At 39.1% G+C, this 19,667-nt stretch overlaps 1 protein-coding gene across 3 annotated transcripts in view; it reads right to left on the bottom strand.

Moving 5' to 3' along the window:
- LOC141503021 (ras association domain-containing protein 2) overlaps nt 1-19,667 on the bottom strand; it is a 74,620-nt gene that overhangs the window by 16,733 nt on the left and 38,220 nt on the right. For all 3 annotated transcript variants that reach the window (XM_074208108.1, XM_074208115.1, XM_074208125.1), the window contains exons 3-5: nt 11,328-11,403; nt 3,665-3,816; nt 1,795-1,883 (exon numbers count right to left, since the gene is read on the bottom strand). In XM_074208108.1, the coding sequence (XP_074064209.1) occupies nt 1,795-1,883; nt 3,665-3,816; nt 11,328-11,403 (317 nt within the window). The remainder of the gene's footprint in view (nt 1-1,794; nt 1,884-3,664; nt 3,817-11,327; nt 11,404-19,667) is intronic.

The following is a 19,667-nucleotide window of genomic DNA, read 5'->3' as shown; positions in this document are numbered from 1 at the left end:
TCTTTCTCTTTTTCTTTTCCTTTGATATTTTCTTTATTTATTTTTCCAACTACATGCAATAGTAGTTTTTAACCAATCCTTTTTTTTTTTGCATTCTTCTTCCTCCCTCCCTTCCCTCTCCCCCTCCCCCTGACAGAAAGCAATCTGATATAGGTTCTACATTTATACTGGTCATAGTTTCAAAACACAATGCCTACAAACCTACACCCTAATAAAAATAACACTGATGACTACTAGACATCTCTTTCTGTCAAAAAAGTCTCAAGATGTTATGAAAGGGATCATTCCTATCTTCCTCAAAGCCTCTCTTTAAGCAGCTAGTTGGTGGTAATTTGGAGCCAGAAAAACTTGAGTTCAAATATGATGACTTCTTAACTTTTATTTACCTCAGTTTCCTCATTTATCTACTAGAGATAATAACATCAACTACATCCCAGGATCATTGTGAGAAGTAAATGAGACAATAATTGCAAAGCACATTGCCTGGCTAAATATTATTTATATTATTTTATGAAACAATGATTATTTAATTTATTTATTTACAAGGCAATCAGGGTTAAGTAACTTGCCTAGGGTTACAAAGCTAGTAAGTTTAAGTATCTAAGGTTGGATTTGAACTCAGAGCCCCCTGACTCCAGGGCCAATGCTCTATCCACTGCATCACCTATGCATATGTCAGCTGTTAACATCACTTAAGGATGCAAGATGACAGCCTGAAAAAAAGCCTATGCTCCCACACACACACACACACAAAAGGCCACTGCTACATCTCTTGGCCTTACAAAAAAGAATAGGAGTGGGAAGAGGTGGAGAGAATAAATTAGTGCCTAGACCCTCTGGCTCCCCACATAATCCTGCCCCTTTATGAACAAGATTACATAGGAGGCCTCCAATTTTCCCCAAGCCTAAAACCACTTATTTCTCAAGCTACCATGAATCAAACTCTGTGAGAAAAAATAAATCAGGAAAACACAACCCCACTGAGAACTACCATAATATCTTTTTTTTCTTTATAAAAGAAAGATTTTATTTATTTTGAATTTTACAATTTTACCCATAATCTTGCTTCCCTCCCCCTACCCCCCACAGAAGGCAGTTTATTAGTCTTTACATTACTTCCATGGTATGCAATGATCTAAGTTGAATGTGATGAGAGAGAAATCATAACCTTAAGGAAGAAAAATAAAGTATAAGAAATAGCAAAATTACATAATAAAATAATGGGTTTTTTTTTTAAATTAAAGGTAATAGTCTTTGGTCTTTGTTCAAATTCCACAATTCTTTCTCTGGATTCAGATGGTATTCTCCATCACAGATTCCCCAAAATTGTGTCTGATTGAATGAGCAAGTCCATTAAGGTTGACCATCACCCCCATGTTGCTATTAGGGTACATTACATTTTTTTAGGTTTTTTTACAAGGCAAATGGGGTTAAGTGGCTTGCTCAAGGCCTCAGGCTAGGTAATTATTAAGTGTCTGAGGCTGGATTTGAACTCAGGGACTCCTGACTCCAGGGTCAGTACTCTATCCACTGCACCACCTAGCTGCCCCAATAATAAGTAGTATCTACTTCTTTTTCTTTTTTTTCTTTTTGCAAGGCAATGAGGTTAAGATTTGCCCAAGATCACACAGCTAAGCAATTATTAAGTGTCTGAGGTCACATCTGAACCCAGATCCTCCTGACTCCAAGGCTGGTGCTCTATCTACTGCACCACTTAGCCACCCCCTACATTATATTATATTACTTAAGGAATTCATACCCATGACCCTCTTCCTACTTTCCCCAAATTTTCACCTGTTGGGCTTAGTCTCCTGACACTTCCAGGGGCTGCATCTGTGTCTGTTATCTGAATATCTGGGATGGCAACAGGTTTCATGATGGACCTACAATAAAGAAAACAGAGAGACTATAAGCTCTTTGATGAAGTTATTTCATTTTTATTCATTTCCCCCTTGGGTCTAGCATATAGTAGGAGCTTAATAAATGCTTGTTGAATGGAACAGAGAGGCCAGTTCAACCCACAGCAAGGCAGCTGATCTTTGATTTCCTTAGTTCTTTCAGTGGTGACAAAGCACTCTCTCTCTCTCTCTCACCGCCTCTCAGAATGGTAGTAGCATGTGGCAGGGAGTGGAGGGAACCTTCCTACTGGGCTGGCCCAACTCCCAACACCTGAGGATGAAGGCCACCTACAGAAAAGACAAGGGATTCTGGCAGTCACCATTTGCAGCAATACAATTGCTCATTTCATCAAACTCTGGGCCTGAGAACAAAACCAATTTGTTGCTTGTGGTCAAGATTCTAAATCCATTTGGGTTATGTTGTTTATTTGGGAAAATGCTAACAGAGTTTCTTTGTTCACCAGGATGACATGCTGGAGTTGTTTCATCTCTATGGGATTAATAACTTGGGGGCTGTTTTTGGGATCGTAAAAAAAAATAACACCTGACAAAAATCAGACCTTGCAGAAAAACAGAGTATGGATAAGCACCTGACAGTCTTCTTTGAGACAAAGCCTATCCACAGGGCTAGAAGAAAAGAAAGTTGGATACCAGACAGACACTTGGTGACTTGTGACTTGGTAAGACAGGGTCATACTGTGTCATCTCTCCCTGAAGTCACAGAGGGAAATGGGAGAAAATACAGAATAGCATACTCAAAATCATCAAGGAAACTAAAAAGAAAAATAGTTCAGGGAAGGAAAAAATATCATTTGGGAATATTTAAAGAATGATCAAAAAGCACATATTTCACATAGTCTAGAGGATGAAATATTTAAAAGGGAAAATTAAGGCTGAAACTATGAATTTCTGAGCAGTCTGTAAAAGTCTTCTGAAGAACATCTCCCATAAGGGAAATTTCCTAACCTCATTTCCAAATCACAAGAGCTAGAGGACAAAGAGCAGGCTCTGTTGAAGCTAGGGGGCTGGAAGAATTTGTTTTGTGGAAAAGTAATATCAAGGAGGAGAAACATAGGCAAGGGTACAACAGACACAGGTCTAGGTTACTTGGATCACTACCACAGTCTTCTCATCCAGACTTAAACCTTCCTACCATGAGCCATGTAGATTGGCTACAGAATGGATTGGACTATACCTAGGTTAGTATTTATAAATGGGAGAGGTAGTGATGTGTTCCAACTCCCATGGTGACTTCCTTTTCTTCACTCCTTTCTCAGTCCTCTCCACAAAGCCCAGAAAAACAAAGGATCAAAGATTTATATTTGAAAGGGACAATAGAAGTCATCAAGCCTAATCTCCTAGTTTTACATCAAAGGAAACTAAAACTTACATAGGTTAAAATTTATCCTAATTAAAAATATATGAGGTGGGATTTGAATCCAGGACTTTCTAGACTTCAAGTATAACTTTCTATTACTACTTCATAATGAAAACATATTGGTGAAAAGAGATGAACAGATAGGGTCACGAATAGGGAGAATCATTGATATTCATGTCCAAGTACAACTTTCTATCCATTACCTCATGCCAGGCATGGACAGGAAGAAGAGAGAAGAATGCATGAGTTCAGGGTTAAGGAGACTCATTCCAGCCCCTTTCTTCCCTGACCAAAGCTTTTGATATATATACATATGCACACACACATACACACAGGTGAATACAAATATAAGACTATTTCTCTAAGAGAGGGCTGCTGTAGTACTGACCCATGAGCTCCCAGGTTGCAGCCAGAGTGCCAGGAGGAAGAGGAGGGAGGAGGCCTGATCCGTTCATTCTCATCTTGCATCTGCAAACGGATAGGCCGGCGCAGGCCCCAGAAGATGTTCAATAATCCTTCCACAATAAACTCATCTTCTTCCTGTTTCAGAAAAGCAATGATCTCATCAAAGCTTATTTTGAAGTGACCTGGAGCCCTCACCTTCTTGACCAAGTCATCCATGGCCTAAAGCCTCACCTGACCTCTTTGGAAGCCAGACTCCATTCTCACTGAAGAGAGAATGGATATGTTTTGTGAGTTACAGGGTCAGGGCAGAAGGGCCATGGCAGAACTGGAATTATATAGTAAATGGGTCTATTATGGCTATGGGAGCGAAGAACAATTAGCTAGTTCATGAATCTGACCTCTAGTTGGTATTTGAATGATGGTCCTTTGTTAGTTTAAGTAAAACCCTAGATTTGATTGATTAAAGGTGGCAGCCAAGGTCCCCACTCTGAAAGTCAATCATACTTAGGAAGATTCAGAAACATTACCATTATCTCCTATGTATGAATGTCTTTTAAGGATAGCAGACCCTCTTTAGTAAAAATGAACAAGTGGTCTCCTCTGAAAAACAAAGACCATAAACATTCAACCAACTAGTGTGTGTGTGTGTGTGTGTGTGTGTGTGTGTGTAGGTATGTATATATGTTTATACTTTATATAACTATAAGTACATATATGTATGACATATTTATATGTAGATACAAACCTATAAAATGTACCCACCAATAATGGATAAATATTAAATAAGGATCCCCCTTCCTCTTCCAGATCACCTTTTCCTGCTCTTTGCTGAGCTAGAAGTAATCTCTCCCTTAAATGAATTCTCAGTTCACTTTGCTGGTAACTGTGTAATGGCTTCTATCACAGCCTACCTTATGCTACAAGCACAGTACTTCTGTAAATGTTTTCTCCCCTACTGGTCTATATGCAACACAGTAGAAAAAGCTATGGATTTGGAGTTGGTGACCTGGGTTCAAATATGACAGCTGTCATTTTCTACTAGAATGACTTGAGATAAATAATTTTCCACTCTCTAGACCTGTTTCTTCTTCTGTAAAATGGGGTGGTTAGTACTTGTATTATCTATCTGGGTTTGGCTCCCACCTTTGACACTTGTTAGTGATATGATCTAAGCAGTCACTTTTTGTCTCTGAATCTTAATTTCCTCACCTGTAAATTGGGAATAACAATACTTAAACTACCATACCCAACTCAAGGAATTGTTTTTGTTTTGCCCAAACCAGTGATTTCACAGGCTTGTTCTAAGACTAAAGTGCATAAGTCTATGTAAAATGTTTGGCACTGCGGGGCAGAGCCAAGATGGCGACAAGAAAGGATCTAGTCTTAGGCGCTCTCTGATAAAACTCATAAACTAAGGATTCTAACTAAACTTTCGAGAGACAGAACCCACAAAGGGACCCAGCTAGGCAGTTCTCCTACTCAAGGTAACCTGGAAAAGAGCAGAAAGGCTATGCTCGCCGGGGTCAGAGGGGTGCCCGCCAGAGGGGTGGCCCACCAGAGCGAAAGAACTTCAGCCTCCCGGAGGCAGCCCCAGGGCCCTGGGAGCTGGGGAGTCTCCGGAGCAACACCTTGGGGAGCACGGGACACAAAGCGGGGGAACAGCGGGGGACCTCTGTCAGAGCAAGCACGTGGAGCCCAGCCCTCAGGGCACACAGCAAGCAGCTTGGTCTTTTGGCAGCCCAGATCCTAAACAGGAGCAGGTGGAGCCCATAAGCAGGAGCCCCAGGGCATGAGCCCATTGAGCTGAGGGAGGGGAGTGAAGAGAGACTGCAGAGCTCTATCCTCTGCCTCTGGAACAGGAAGCTGGGGTTCTGACCACATTCATAACCTGATTGCAGTCTAGGCCCCCCATAGAACAGCAGGGCCCCCTCCACCTCAGCCCCATGGCAGAGGGGAGCATATATGGTCATTCACAGACCAGGAGGGAGGACAGAGCCTCACATACTGAGGCTCAGCCTGGGAAAATGAGCAAGCAGAGAAATAAGAGGAACACCATTGAGAAATATTTTGCAAATGAGCCCAAGAAGGATCAAAATACTCAGTCTGAAGATGAGGAAGCACAAGCTCCTGCATCTAAAGACTCCAAGAAAAACAGAAATTGGGCTCAGGCTGTGACAGAGCTCAAAAAAGACTTTGAAAATCAATTGAGGGAGTTAGAAGAAAAACTGGGAAAAGAAATGAGAGAGATGCAGGAAAAACATGAAAATGAAGTCAGCAGCTTAGTCAAGGAAATCCAAAAACATGCTGAAGAAAATAGCATGCTAAAAACCAGCTTAGGTCAAATGGATAAAACAGTTCAAAAAAGTTATTGAGGAGAAGAATGCTTTAAAAAGCAAAATTGGCCAGATGGAAAAAGAGATAAGAAAACTCTCTGAGGAGAACAAATCCTTCAGACAAAGAATAGAATTCAGGGAGATTGATAAATTTACCAGAAATCAGGAATCAATACTTCAAAACCAAAAAAAATGAAAAATTAGAAGAAAATGTGAAATATCTCATTGAAAAAACAACTGATATGGAAAACAGACTTAGGAAAGATAATTTAAAAATTATTGGAATACCTGAAAGTCGTGATCAGGAAAAGAGCCTTGACATCATTTTCAAAGAATTACTAAAGGAAAATTGCCCTGATATTCTAGAAGCAGAGGGCAAAATCGAAATGGAGAGAATCCACCGATCCCCCAGAGAAAGAGATCCCCAAAAAACCAACCCCTAGTAATATTATAGCCAAGTTCCAGAACTCCCAAGTCAAAGAGAAAATATTACAAGCAGCCAGAAGGACACAGTTCAAATATTGTGGAGCTGCAGTCAGGATTACACAGGACTTAGCAGCAACTACATTGGAAGCTCATAGGGCTTGGAATACAATATACCGGAAGGCAAAAGAGCTTAGAATGCAGCCAAGAATGAACTACCCAGCAAGGCTGAATGTCCTCTTCCAGGGAAAAAGATGGACTTTCAATGAACCAGGGGGATTTCAAATGTTCCTTTTGGAATGGCCAGAGCTGAACAGAAGGTTTGATCTTCAGATACAGGACTCAGGTGAAGCATAGAGAGTGGAGGAGAAGGGGAAAATATGAGGGACTTAATGATGATGAACTGCATGTATTCCTGCATAGAAAAATGACACTGATAATACTCATATGAACCTTCTCAGTTAATAGCGCAGGTAGAGGGAGCTTTTATAGTTGAAGCACAGGAGAAAGCTGAATTTGAAGATAAAATATGGTGTAAAAATGGAGTCAATAGAAAAAAGGGGAAATGTAATGGGAGAAAGAAAAAGGAGAGGGGGAATAGGCCAAGATATTTCATATAATAAGATTTTTCTTTATTACAATGAGCTACTGCAATGATATGGAAGGGGGGAGGCAAGGGGGAATGAGGGAACCTTTGCTCTCCTCAGAGGTGGCTAGGAGAGGAAACAGCATATATGCTCAATGGGATTATAGGCATCTGGAGTAAGAAGGAGGGGGGAACAGAGGGAAGGGGTGGGGATGTGAATAAAGGAGGAGAGGATGGACCATGGGGGGAGAGTGGTCAGATATAACACATTTTCTTTTTTACTTCTTGCAAGGGGCTGGGATTGGAAGGCCTGTCCAGGACCATAGGGCCAGGTGGAGGCTAGGCCTAAGGGGTGGTATGGGGGGCTCAGGGCTTCTTGGCCCCAGGGCCAGGGATCTGTCTGCTGCGCCACTCAGCGACCCTACAGCAGAGTCAGAGTGAAAGGAGAGAGAAAATATAGTACATGGTAGTGGAGAAATAAGAAAGGAGGGAGCTGCAATCAGCAATGGCAACGTTGGAAAAATATGGAAGTAACTTTTGAGATGGACTTACCATAAAGAATGTGATACCCCCCACAACAGAGTTGTTGGTGTTGGAACAAAGACTGAAGCACATTTTTTATTATTATTATTATTTGGGGGAGGGTGCAGGGCAAATGGGGCTGGGTGGCCTGCCTGGGGCCACATAGCAGGGTGATCATTGTGTGTCTGAGGCCGGATTTGGACCCGGGTGCTCCTGGCTCAAGGGCCAATGCTCTGTCTGCCACTCAGCCACCCTTACTATTATTACTATTTTATTTTGGGTCTTTTTTTTTCTTTTTTTTGGTTTTTGCAGGGCAGTGGGGATCAGGTGGCTTGCATGTCACACGGCTGGGTGACTGTTGGGTCTATGGGGCCAGATATGGGCTCAGGTGCTCATGGCTCCAGGGCTGATGCTTTGTCCATTTCACCACCTGGCCATACCTAAAATTATTACTATTTTTTTTTAATTTTAATTTTTTTCTCTCCCCTTTATCACTCAAGCAAGTCTATATTTATGGGGGGGAGGGGGTATTTCATTTACTCTTAAACAAGAATATTTTATTAATGTAAAAAAACATTTGTACAAAATGAGAATAAAAAAGGGAAAAATACGTTTGGTATTCTTTAAAGTGTTACATAAATGTCAGTTTTTATTATTGTTGTCATTATAATAACTATTTTTATACATCTAGAACTGCAAAGTACTTTACAAATATTTTCTCATTTGATCCTCACAATTAACCTGGGAAGTAGATCTTATTATTATCCCCATTTTATAGATGAGAAAACAAAGACAGTCAGAGGTTAAATGATTTGCACAGGGTTAAGTGTCTAAGACTAGATTCGAACTTGGCTTTCTGATTCCAAATCCCATTCTATTCACTAAGCTACTTCATTCACTATCCCATGAAGGAGTTGAATTAAACAATCTCTAAAGTCCCTTCCAGTTCTAGATCTTATTAGCCTCAGTGCTTCAAAGATCTGGGATCTCATTATGCTAAAACTTCCTTCCTCTAAAACAGCTCCTAAGTCTTCAATGATTTAGTAGATGAGTTTAAAAAGAGTTTCAGTGGCCAAGTGATTCATCACCCAGCAGCTAAATTGGTGCTGAACCTTTCTGCATTTATCCTGCCTGTTCCTCAGATGACAGGCCAACAGTCTATTCTGGGACCTATCCTCAAAGTCTTTCCAACTTGGTAGCAGCTGCCAAAAGTTGGCATTCAAATGGTATGGCCCCCAAAAACCCAAGGTCACCTCCACTCCATGATGAAGCATTGAAGTAGAATTTTGATGAAAGATAAGTCTATGAAATAGTAGATGTCAAAATTATAGTTTTTATAGAGTATCCAAGATTGGTCTAGGATTCTATGGTCAATAGAATTGGTAGTTGCCTCATAAGAAGGACAAAAGATGGGTCTTCCCCCCACCCCCCAACCAAACCCCAAATTATTTTTCAAAGCTGACATGGTGCCTAAAATTCTTTCATTAGAAATTCATTTTTTATATTAAAAGATTAGCTTGTGTTAACTCAAACTCCTTTGAAAAAAGGTAATTTTCCTTGCTCCTGTCAATCATTAACACCTCATAATGAATTAATTTATCAGACTGCTTTTTAGACTTGAAAGCTCCTAGTACATAGGGTCCTTAGAGGGGAGGACACAGGATGGGTAAGTTTTGATTGGGGATCAGAGTAGTGGGGAAGAAGCCTGGTAAGATTTGTCCTAAATAAGAGTACTTTTCTAGGGAGTAGAAGCCAGAAGTTCTGTCTCACAGCTAGAGAAGCATTACCAATATATGTTAAGAGATTTGCTAAACATCATGGCTCATCAGTGACAAGAGGGAAAACTCACTCCCATATTTCTAACTCTAGAACTCTAGACAGGACTCTTGGCTTGAATATGGGAGAACGGTTTAATACAAAACACATATAATGCATAAAATTTAATAGAAACTAAGTCTACTAAGAATTATTCATCATATCTTTTCAGACTAGTTAATAGAGGAAGAGGTTTCAGCCTCACTTGAATATCATTTTCACAGCAGAGAAATGATATGTTGTTTATATGCTATAAGAACCAGAAAAGCTCACACTTGTACATCATTTTAAGGTTTACAAAAAACACTTCCTCACTACTCTGGGAAGTAGATGATCTAAGTTTTATATTCTTCATTTTGCAGATAGGAAATTAAGGTTCAGAAGAGTGACTTGTCCAGGGAAGCATAGCTAGTTAGAGGTAAATGAAGAAAGTAGAATGTAAATCCCTTGAGAAAAGGAACTGTTTGTTCCTGGTGATCAATTTCCATAGGTTTAATCATCTCTCTATAAACGATTCCCAGATCTATATATCCAGCCCTAATCTCACTTCTGAGCTTCAGTCACACATCATCAACTGCTTTTTGGACATTTCAAATCAGATGTCACCAAATCATCTCCATGTTGAAACATGTCCAAAACTGAACTCATTATCTTTGCCCAAAAACTTCCCCCCTTCCAGACTTCCCATTACTGTCAAGGGCACTGTTGTCCTCCTCTTATCCATCTGCAATTTGAGCATCCTGCTCAACTACTCAATCTGTGACCAGATTTTGTCATTTCTACCTTCCCAAGACCCATCTCTATTTCTCCTTCTTCTATCTACTAACAAAACTACTACCCTGGTACAGGTTTTTATCACCTCATGCCTGGATTGTTGCAATAATCTTCTGACTGTTATCTCTGAGTCAAATCACTTCCAACTTCATATTCCACTTGGCTGCCAAAATGACTTTTCTAAAGGGCAGATTACTTCATTGCTCAGTGAAATTCAATCCTTCCTACCTTCTTTCATCTCTTTATATCTTTATTCCCATCCTATCCCCATTAAACTCTACAATTCAAGTATAGTGCCCTTTGTGCTCCTCACACATAACAATCCATCCTCCATATCTTAATACTTAGAATGGTGTTCCCTCTCACCTCTAATCTTTTAGCTTAAGATTTACACCTTCAACTGTTCCATAACAAAAATAAGCCCATAGTTTCCTTCACACAGAACATCAGGATTCACTGTACACATCAAGATAATACAACCACTATTACTTAAGATTCAGAAAAGGTAGTTCTTGAACAAAATTCCTTGTCATCATCAAATGGTTCACTATCAGAAACAGATAAGATTTTATCAATGGAAATGACCTGATGGAAATGGCATGGAAATAACATCTGCTGTGCTAGGCACCCCTAAGGACCATGGAACTTTCCCATATGACTTGCAGCTGAAGTCCTCCATGCCGGGTGCTTCCTCCATTGGAATGTCAGACAGATCCTTGAGAATGGGGATTGTCTGATTTTCTGTTTGTATTCTCAATGTTTTACATAGAGTAAGTGCATAATAAATTTTTCATTTATTCATTCAACAAAAGAGTAAAGAAACTGATGTACTTACTCTTATCATCTGTTTGGGGGGTCATAAAACTGGAAGACATTTTCCATTATTTCAACCACCACATTTTACACATGAGGAAACCGAGTCTCAAAGCGAGACTTGCCCACAGCCACATAGGTACTAAAAAAGCAGAGCCAGTCTAAATCTAGCACTCCTGATGTTACATCCCATTATCTATCATTTAATACTTTTGATTCAAGCACAGCCATCTCTGGTTGGAGTCAGGTAATATTGATCCTTCAAAAAAGTTCAATTCATTCAAATTATCATTTATTAAGAACCTATTGTTTGCAAGGTACTATGTTTCCTACCAAAGTAAATAAGGTTACATATCAGCTATCATCTTAGGATTTCTTACCTCTCGGTGCCGTAGCTGCAAGTTCTGACCCTCGTAATATAAATTGTAGGTCTTCAGATGTACCAGAAGTTCATTTCTTTAAAGGGGGGAGGGGAGATACACATAAGAAGGAACAAGGTTGTCAATTGTAATGCAGACATTCAGTCACTGATCTTTTCTCACATCTAACCCAGTGTAACTCAGTCTTTTAAGAAACAGAATCAATCTTGGGAGAATCACAGTGTCAGAGTTGAAAGGGAACTTGGGGTTATTACTATAACCCAAACCTGTACATGAGTCCCCTCTACAATGGTCTAGCCAAAGGGTCACCCTTCCAGCTTTTGCTTGAAGTTCTATAGCAAGGGGCAAGTCACTACCACCTAAAGCTATTGATTCTACCTTTGTAAAGTATTCATTTTTAGATAGCTTGTTCATGAATTCTTTCTTTCATTGGTTGTCTTTTTGGGAGAAAAGAAGAAAAAGAAGGAAGAGGATAAGAAGGAAAAGGAGGAGGAGGAGGAGAAGAAGAGGAAGAGGAAGAAGAAGAAGAAGAAAAAGAAAGCAACTAGCATTTAAGGCTTGCAAGCACTTTAAATACTTAACTCATTTGATTCTTATAACAACCCTTGCCCATCCTGTAAGCTACTACCATTTCTCTGTCTGGAAACTCTCCTTGACCACAACATAATTGGATCCATTATTTACAGCTGACTTTCCTCAATGAAGTAGCTTCTCTAGATAAGACTTTTATTTATAGTCTTTTTTTAAAGGTTTGTAAAGTACTCTCCATACTTCATCTCCTTTGATTCTGTGTACTCTATGGATTTAAAAAATACTTTAAGATGCTTTTATTGCTGTTGTCTACTAATATTCCCTGGACAGAAGTTACTAAAGCTTTTATACTAGCGTTCTCAAGCAATTTTATTTTAAAATCACTCTGCTGGTATTTCAAAATTAATCTTTATTTCTTATTGTCTTTCAAAGCCAATGAAATTGAAAAGATATCAGGGCAACTCCACCTTTAAATATCATCAATCATCACTCAATGATTCATAAACATTTATTAAAAATTTACTATTTTCCAGGCACTATAAGTATAAAGCACTTGGCTAGTATGTAGCTTATAGCGTCATTCAACTGTACTTATTAGTTACAAGGGAAGTTCCATTGGGCAAGAGAACATCAATGGGAAAATGACAGTGACATTAAAAGAATAAAAACATCAAAACATTTATTCCTAAATCAATTTCATTTTTTTCACTTCCAAATTCTCTCCTTTCCATATCCCTCTCTCTCATCCACTCAGAAAGCAAAACAAAAAGCAACAACAAAAAACCCTGTTACCAATATGTATAATCAAGCAAAACAAATTCCTACATTAGTCAAGTCCCAAAACAAAACAAAAAAAAAACCCTCAAAAACTCTCATCATTCTCTAGCTGGAGGTGGATAGCATGTTTCATCTTGAGCCCTCTGGAATTGTGGTTGGGTCCACAGCAATAAAACATCATTAAAAATTTAAAGCATAATCTTAAAAATTATGACCTTAATTCTGTATGCAAGAGCTTTCCTTTCAGTGTGTTCCTTATATGTCAATGGAAATCATCATCATATCTCTTAATCAACATTTGCATAGTGCTTCAAAGTTTGAGAAGAGCACTTTATAAATATTAACTCATTTTATCTTCACAACCCTGAAAGTTGGGGGGAGGGCATTTTACAACATGAAAACTGAGGCAGACAGAGGTTAAATGACTTACTTAGTGGTCACCCAATTAAGTGCTTAAGACCTAATTTGAACTTGGGTCTTTCACCTAACATTCTATCCACTGCACCACTTAGGTGGTTTCCAATGTTCTTAAGCTTGGATTATCTCTAACTCTTCTTCTAAATCCCCAAATCCAATCAGTCAACAAATTTTATCACAAGACTCAATCTCCTTATACTTTATTCCCTTCTATGTTATATTTGCCATCTCTAACCACTCTCCATCCTTAGATTTGAGCTTCAGCTGGGTGAAGTAAGAAGAATCAGAAGAACATCATGCCCACTAATAGCAACATTGGGTGATGATCAACTATGTCTGGCTTGTTCATTTCAGCAGTACAATAATCAAAGACAATTCTAAAAGATTGTGATGGAAAATACCATCCAGATCCAAATAAGGAGTTTAAATACAGACCAAAACTTAATATCTTCAATTTTTAAAAGTTGTCTTACATAATGTTTTTGTTTTTTCTCTCCAATTTTTTCCCATTTAGATTTGAATCTTCTTTCATAATATGATTAATATGGATTTATGCTTAACGTGGTTACACATATAGATTGCCTTCTGTTAAAGGGAAGGGAAGGGAAGGAAGTGAGGGAGAGAGGGCAAAAAATGTGAAACTTAAACCTTGCAAAAAAAATTGTAGAAAACTATCATTGTATGTAGTTGGAAAAATAAATAAAATAGCTCTTTTAAAAAATTTGTGTCTCAGTACTGTCAATCTGCTTTCCATGCCTGCTCCCTCCTCTCCTCTGCCCCTGGTTTCCTTAAAGACTCAGCTGAAATCCCACCTTGGCTGGAGGCCTTTCCTTGCCTCTCTACCCCCATTCACAATGCTTAAATGGGAAAAATGAGAGCCTTGGAACAGGAATCATTTGCTACCCTTTATAGCCATCATTCCTGGTTCAGAGGAAGCTCATTAACTGACTACCCTTCCAATCGCAAGTCCCGTTATCTAATACTCCCTTCACATGCTACCCTCAAGCCAAACCAGGCTATTTCCTTGTTTTCTGCAAGCGCCTTGAACTCCTCTACTCTCCAGCTTTTATATTTTTGATGAGGCTACGCCCTGCACCTGGTGAACCTTCTACCCCTTTTTTGCTGCCAGTTGAAACCCTATCCATTCCAGGTTCAGAAAAAAGTAACTTCCATAAAGTTTTCTCTCACCACTCCATGGGCAAGTAGGTGGTGCAGTAGATAGAACTCTTAGTCTGTAATCAGGAAGATTCAGGTCAAATCTGCCCTCAGACAATAGCTGTGTGACCATGGACAAGTCACTTAAACTTATTTGCCTTAGTTTCCTCATCTGTAAAATCAGTGGAGAAGGAAATGTAAAATCACTCTGGTATCTCTGTCAAGAAAATCCCAAACAGGATCATGAAGAGTTGAACACCACTGAACAAGTCATAAGAACATAAACAGGAGCTGAAAGGGACCTTAGACAACTTTGAGTCAAACCCCCAGTTTTATAGATGAGACTATTTCCTTGTTTCCTGTAAGCACCTTGAACTCCTCTACTCTCCAGCTTTCATATTTTTGGTGAGGCTACACCCTGCCTGGTGAACCTTCTACCCACTTCTACCCCCATATACCTGAGGTGTGTAAAGGTTTAAGCAATTTTCCCAAGGTCCCGGTTAGTATCTGAGATAGAATCTGAACTCAGTTCTTCCTGACTCTAAATCTACAGCTCTACCCACTACACCATGCTACTTAATTCAATTACACATAAAGAACAGACTCAGAGAAAATTAACCCCCTATTTAATTGTGAATGCTCATGACAGGGACCATGTCCCATCATGCTTTCTGAAGTTAAAAGTTTAAAGGATGGAGGCAAGAGGAAAAACCCTTCTGTTTTCTCCTCTAATTCTGTTCTTTCAATTTTGATGGCTGTTCCCGAATACTCTCTCCAAGTCTCTCCCTCCTCTCTCCCCCTTCTCAAAGTTCAAAAACACATTCAAGAGTGGGAGTGAAGGTGAGCAGGCAGGGAAGCAAAGGGAACATGATAAGGGTGGGAATTTGCTTTCCTTCCACCTAAAAATTCTGGTGGTAATGCTGGCTGAGGGAAAACAGTCACCATTTGCCAGCTGAACTGTTTCCACTGGGGTTTTGGTTTTATTAAGTGATTAGCCTGGCCATCTCAGGCAAATCAAAATAAAGACCTTATCATCAAAAAGTCTTCACGCTTGCTAATTTCTCATTGGCTCTGGCTCTCAACAAATGTAATGTAATTCAAAGACCACCAACATCTTCCAGGATGACTAGACTCCAAGGCTAGAGGTATCAGGGCCAAGTCTTATCCACAAGGGTGACTCAATGGAAACAGGTTGACCTTGTCTCTGCTGATGAAGGGGGGGGGGGGGGGTTACTCTCACAAAAGAACTAAGCCAAATGGACAGCCAGTCAGGCAGTGGATACACCCACACTCCCAAGATAAGGTGTCTTCCTTTAGTCCTTGGATTCCAACCTAGATCAGTCACTTAGTAACTTGGACAGGTCACAGACTCTCAGGGTCCAATTTTCTCATCTGTAAAACCTCTATGATCTCCATGGTCTCTTCTAATTCTAAATCCTCTGCTCCTCTGATCCCTTACAAAAGTCAGTCACAAGGTACTGACAAATCACAGAGAATTCATGGGGCTCAAAGGATTTGGGTTCTTTAAAAACAATAAGATTAAGTCTAAGTCTTTGAATTTCACTCTGTATGGGCTTGGCTTTAATACTCAATCCAGTTCAACAAGCATTGATTAATCTATACTTGTTCATATGATTTGATCATATCTAAGTTTTTTCCTTGTTAGAATGTGAGCTTACTCATCTGCCAACTCTTTCATTTCAGGACAGTAGGCTTAGGGCTGTAGGTGGATGGAAATGGAGAGGAAGAAGCATAGGTAATAACTCAAACTTCCTGATTTTCCCCAGCTGTTAGTATCTCTTCCCACTGTGATATTGCTTCTATGTGTGAATATTTATGTCTGTGTGTGTGTGTCTGAATATGCTTTCTCCTCTGACTTGGATATAAGCTCCTTTGAGGACAAAACTATAATTTCTACAATACTGATACATAGTAAGCACTAGTAAACTGTTATATTAACTGATTTGATTCTTAGAGTACTATGATGCTTATAAAGTGGGTTGGTTTTTTTTTTTCCACAGTTACCTTTTAAGATTAGGTCCCTCTATACTATCATCACCACTTTTCAGAGGGAGAAACTTGACCAGACTCACACAGGGACAGGTGGGATTGAAACTCAGGGATCCTGATCATTACACCACACTGCCTTTTCAAACAGGGAGGGGGGCTTGTCTATCAAGTAGGGACTTGGTTACATCCTAGTTCTCCTGGCTTTGAGGGAGCGAGGAGTACATCTTCAAACTTGTGAAAGAAGTTATTAAAGTTATAACTTAAATTATAGTAAATCTAATTTGGTAAATCCTCATTCCTGGAGACTCTGGAGCTAAGGGCAGGCTAGTGACTCAGAAACTCTACAATTAGCCACTCCCTAAATTCCTAAACTTATGCCTATCCCTAGGAATGTGGTTGGCCAGATTCTGGAGAGCCCAATAACACAGCAGAATGGGAAAACAAAAACAAAAATCAAAACTACTGACTTGGAGTATGAAAACTTTAGTTTGAATTTCAACTCCAATATTTACCCACCTGTGTGACCTTGGGGTTGTCACTTTTTCCCCACTCTATGCCTCCATTTGTAAAATGAAGCAGCTCCAGGGACATTGTGCTTCCCTACAAATGAAATACCTTCTCTCTATTTCTGACTACCAGATCCAAAATGATCTTGTCCCCATCATCAGAGAAAGCAGAAAATAAAGCACTCACCTACAAAGGGGTATTATCAAATGGTTCAATATTGGAGGGGATAATTTTTTTTTCAGTAGAAATTAAAGAGAATGCATTATCACCTGTTTTGCCACTTATCCTAAGAATTACCAGAGCTTTCCCCTCTAATTTAGAACTGAAACTAACCTGGACTGTCTCCCTATTAGAGTCATGCCTTACTTGACTATTTGCTTTGCACACGGTAGGCAATTAATAAATGCTTTTTCATTAATACATTCACTGATCTTCCAACTTTAAAAATCTCATGATTCTTAAATGTCCTCATTATGCTAGATTAGTTAGGTAGGGGGAGAGGGCACCAGTATAAACCAATGAAACCTGAACAGAGAATATTATTAAACAAATGTAATTTAGTATTTTTGAGCACATACAGTAGCTTACAAAAAGTTATCCTGAAGGGTTATGTAGAAACACCTAGTTGGTGCAGTGGATGAAGAGTCAGACCTAGAGACATTCAAAGTCAATCTCAACAGCTAGTGAGTGACTGACCCTAGGTAAGTCACTTAACTCTGTTCGACTTGGAGGCAGTTAGTTAGCTTAGTGGATAGGGAGCTAGGAGTGAAATCACAAAGACTTCAGTTTAATGTGACTTCCATTACTCAGAGATGTGTGACTCTAAAGGAAATGGAATTTTTGTCAAAAACCCATATAGGATGGTAAAGAGTCAGACACAACTGAACCACTGAACAAATGAGAGTCATGTATAACTCATTATGGTTAAAAAAAAATTCACATTTCTATGTCTTCTGGTCTATGAGAAGTAAATGGTACAAATCAAAATAAGAGAGCAGTCTCCTCATAACAACCATGGAAAGACAAGACAGGTGAACCTTCCAGAAGGAGGAAATAGTAGTTGGTAGAAGATAGTCCTTTTAGGCTTATCCAACTGTTGAGTATCCAAAGTGAGACTGCCCTTTTCTACTCAGTATACTTATGACAGTTTTTCATAATTGTCCATCACAATTTACATTTGAAGGTTTCTAAAGAGCTTGTAATTACTTTGCTAACTCAAGTAGCATTTCTTATCTCATCTTGCCTCCATTATAGTTTGCTTAGGAAATCAAATTCTCTGGAATTTCTGAATTAATAAGACTTTAAAATATAATCAAATGGAAACTCCAGGTCCATTTATCAATATTTCCCTAATTTAGGCATTCTTCTATTTAATAGGAGAAATTAAGGAATTCCCTGAAAAATAAAACTTAAGGAGAGGTTGACCTTCTCAAGTTTCCCTTTTACAAAGGGGCAGGAGACTGTAGAGAAGGCTCAGACTTGGGCAGAGAGTTGTTTTCAACTGTGTGACCCTGGATAACTCGTTAAGTCTCAGTTTCCTAATCTATAGAGATAATAACAGCTGCACAAACTACCTCAAATATTCATTTTACAAAATACTGTGTAAAAGCTAAAGTGCTATAAAAGGGAGTCTATTATTCTGCATCCCTCTTTTCCACCAATACCCCTAAAGCCATAATTTTGAAATTAGAGACTTGAATAATTCACAAAAGTCCACTAATAAAAATATTATGGCTGTCTTAGGATCTTCCATGGTGCCAAGAAAAGCACTAGATTAGAAATCAAGACACCTAGATTCTAGTCCCATTTCTAGAATGTATTTGCTATGTTACCTTAGCAAAATTATCCCCCCCTCTCTGGACCTCAGTTTCCTCCTCTGTGAAATGTGGGGTCTGTATTAGATTATCTTCAAGTTCCTTTAGGTTCTGACAGTCCAGGGCAGCTAGGTGGTACAGTGGATAGAGCACCAGTCTTGGAGTCAGGAGGACCCGAGTTCAAATTCAGTCACAAACACTTAATAATTGCCTAACTGTGTGAACTTGGTCAAGTCACTTAACCATTTTGCCTTAAATAAATAAAATTTTAAAAAAAGTTCTGGCAGTCTATGCTCTAAAGGTTTCTTCCAGTTTTAACATTTTGTATTTTAAGCTCTCTTTCTCCTGATTTTTAATATTCCCAGGTCCTTTCCAGTTCTTTATTCTGTGCTTTTTAAGGATCATTCTGAGCAGCTATATTGCATAGTGGATAGAGCACTGGCCTTGGAATCAAGAGGAATGGAGCTCAAATCCAGCTCAGACATTTGACTCTTACTGGCTGTGTGACCTTGGGCAAGTCACTTAACCCTAATTGCTTCACATCCAGGGCCACCTCCAATTGCCCTGATTCTTATCTGGCCACTGGATTCAGATGGCTCTGGAGGAAAAAAGTGGGGCACATTCTCCTCACTCAGATCCAATTCACTTGTTTGTCATGGAATCACCTCCCTGATATCATGGTCTTCTTCAAAAGTGAAGGACAAAAACATTAAGGAACGTTTCAGAGTTCTAACATTTTATATACTATCTTTCAATATTCTATGATTACCTATTATTGTGTTTAAATTTCACAGTCAATTCTTGAAGATTTCTCTGGTGATTTAGACATGTGTGTATATATTTATCTTAAACCAAATCCATAAATAGGTGTTCATATTGGTATCTAGAAAGCAATAAAAAAATTTTAATAGAAGATTTTTCTGTCTAATTATATCTACCTCAGGATGGTACTAAAACAAAATTGCAATTAACAAAAAGAAAGGAAATGGCAAATGAAAGGAATGGTTATGGGAAAAGATGTACTCTGATGTACTGTTGCAGAGCTATGAACTGAATTGGTACAGACATTACAGAAAGCAATTTGGAATTATAACCCAAAATTTATTCAATCATTCATATCCTTTGATTC

This window comes from Macrotis lagotis, chromosome 1 (assembly GCF_037893015.1).
Source record: "Macrotis lagotis isolate mMagLag1 chromosome 1, bilby.v1.9.chrom.fasta, whole genome shotgun sequence".
Classification (NCBI taxonomy): domain Eukaryota; kingdom Metazoa; phylum Chordata; class Mammalia; order Peramelemorphia; family Peramelidae; genus Macrotis; species Macrotis lagotis.
This window is presented reverse-complemented; position numbering and strand designations above follow the sequence as displayed.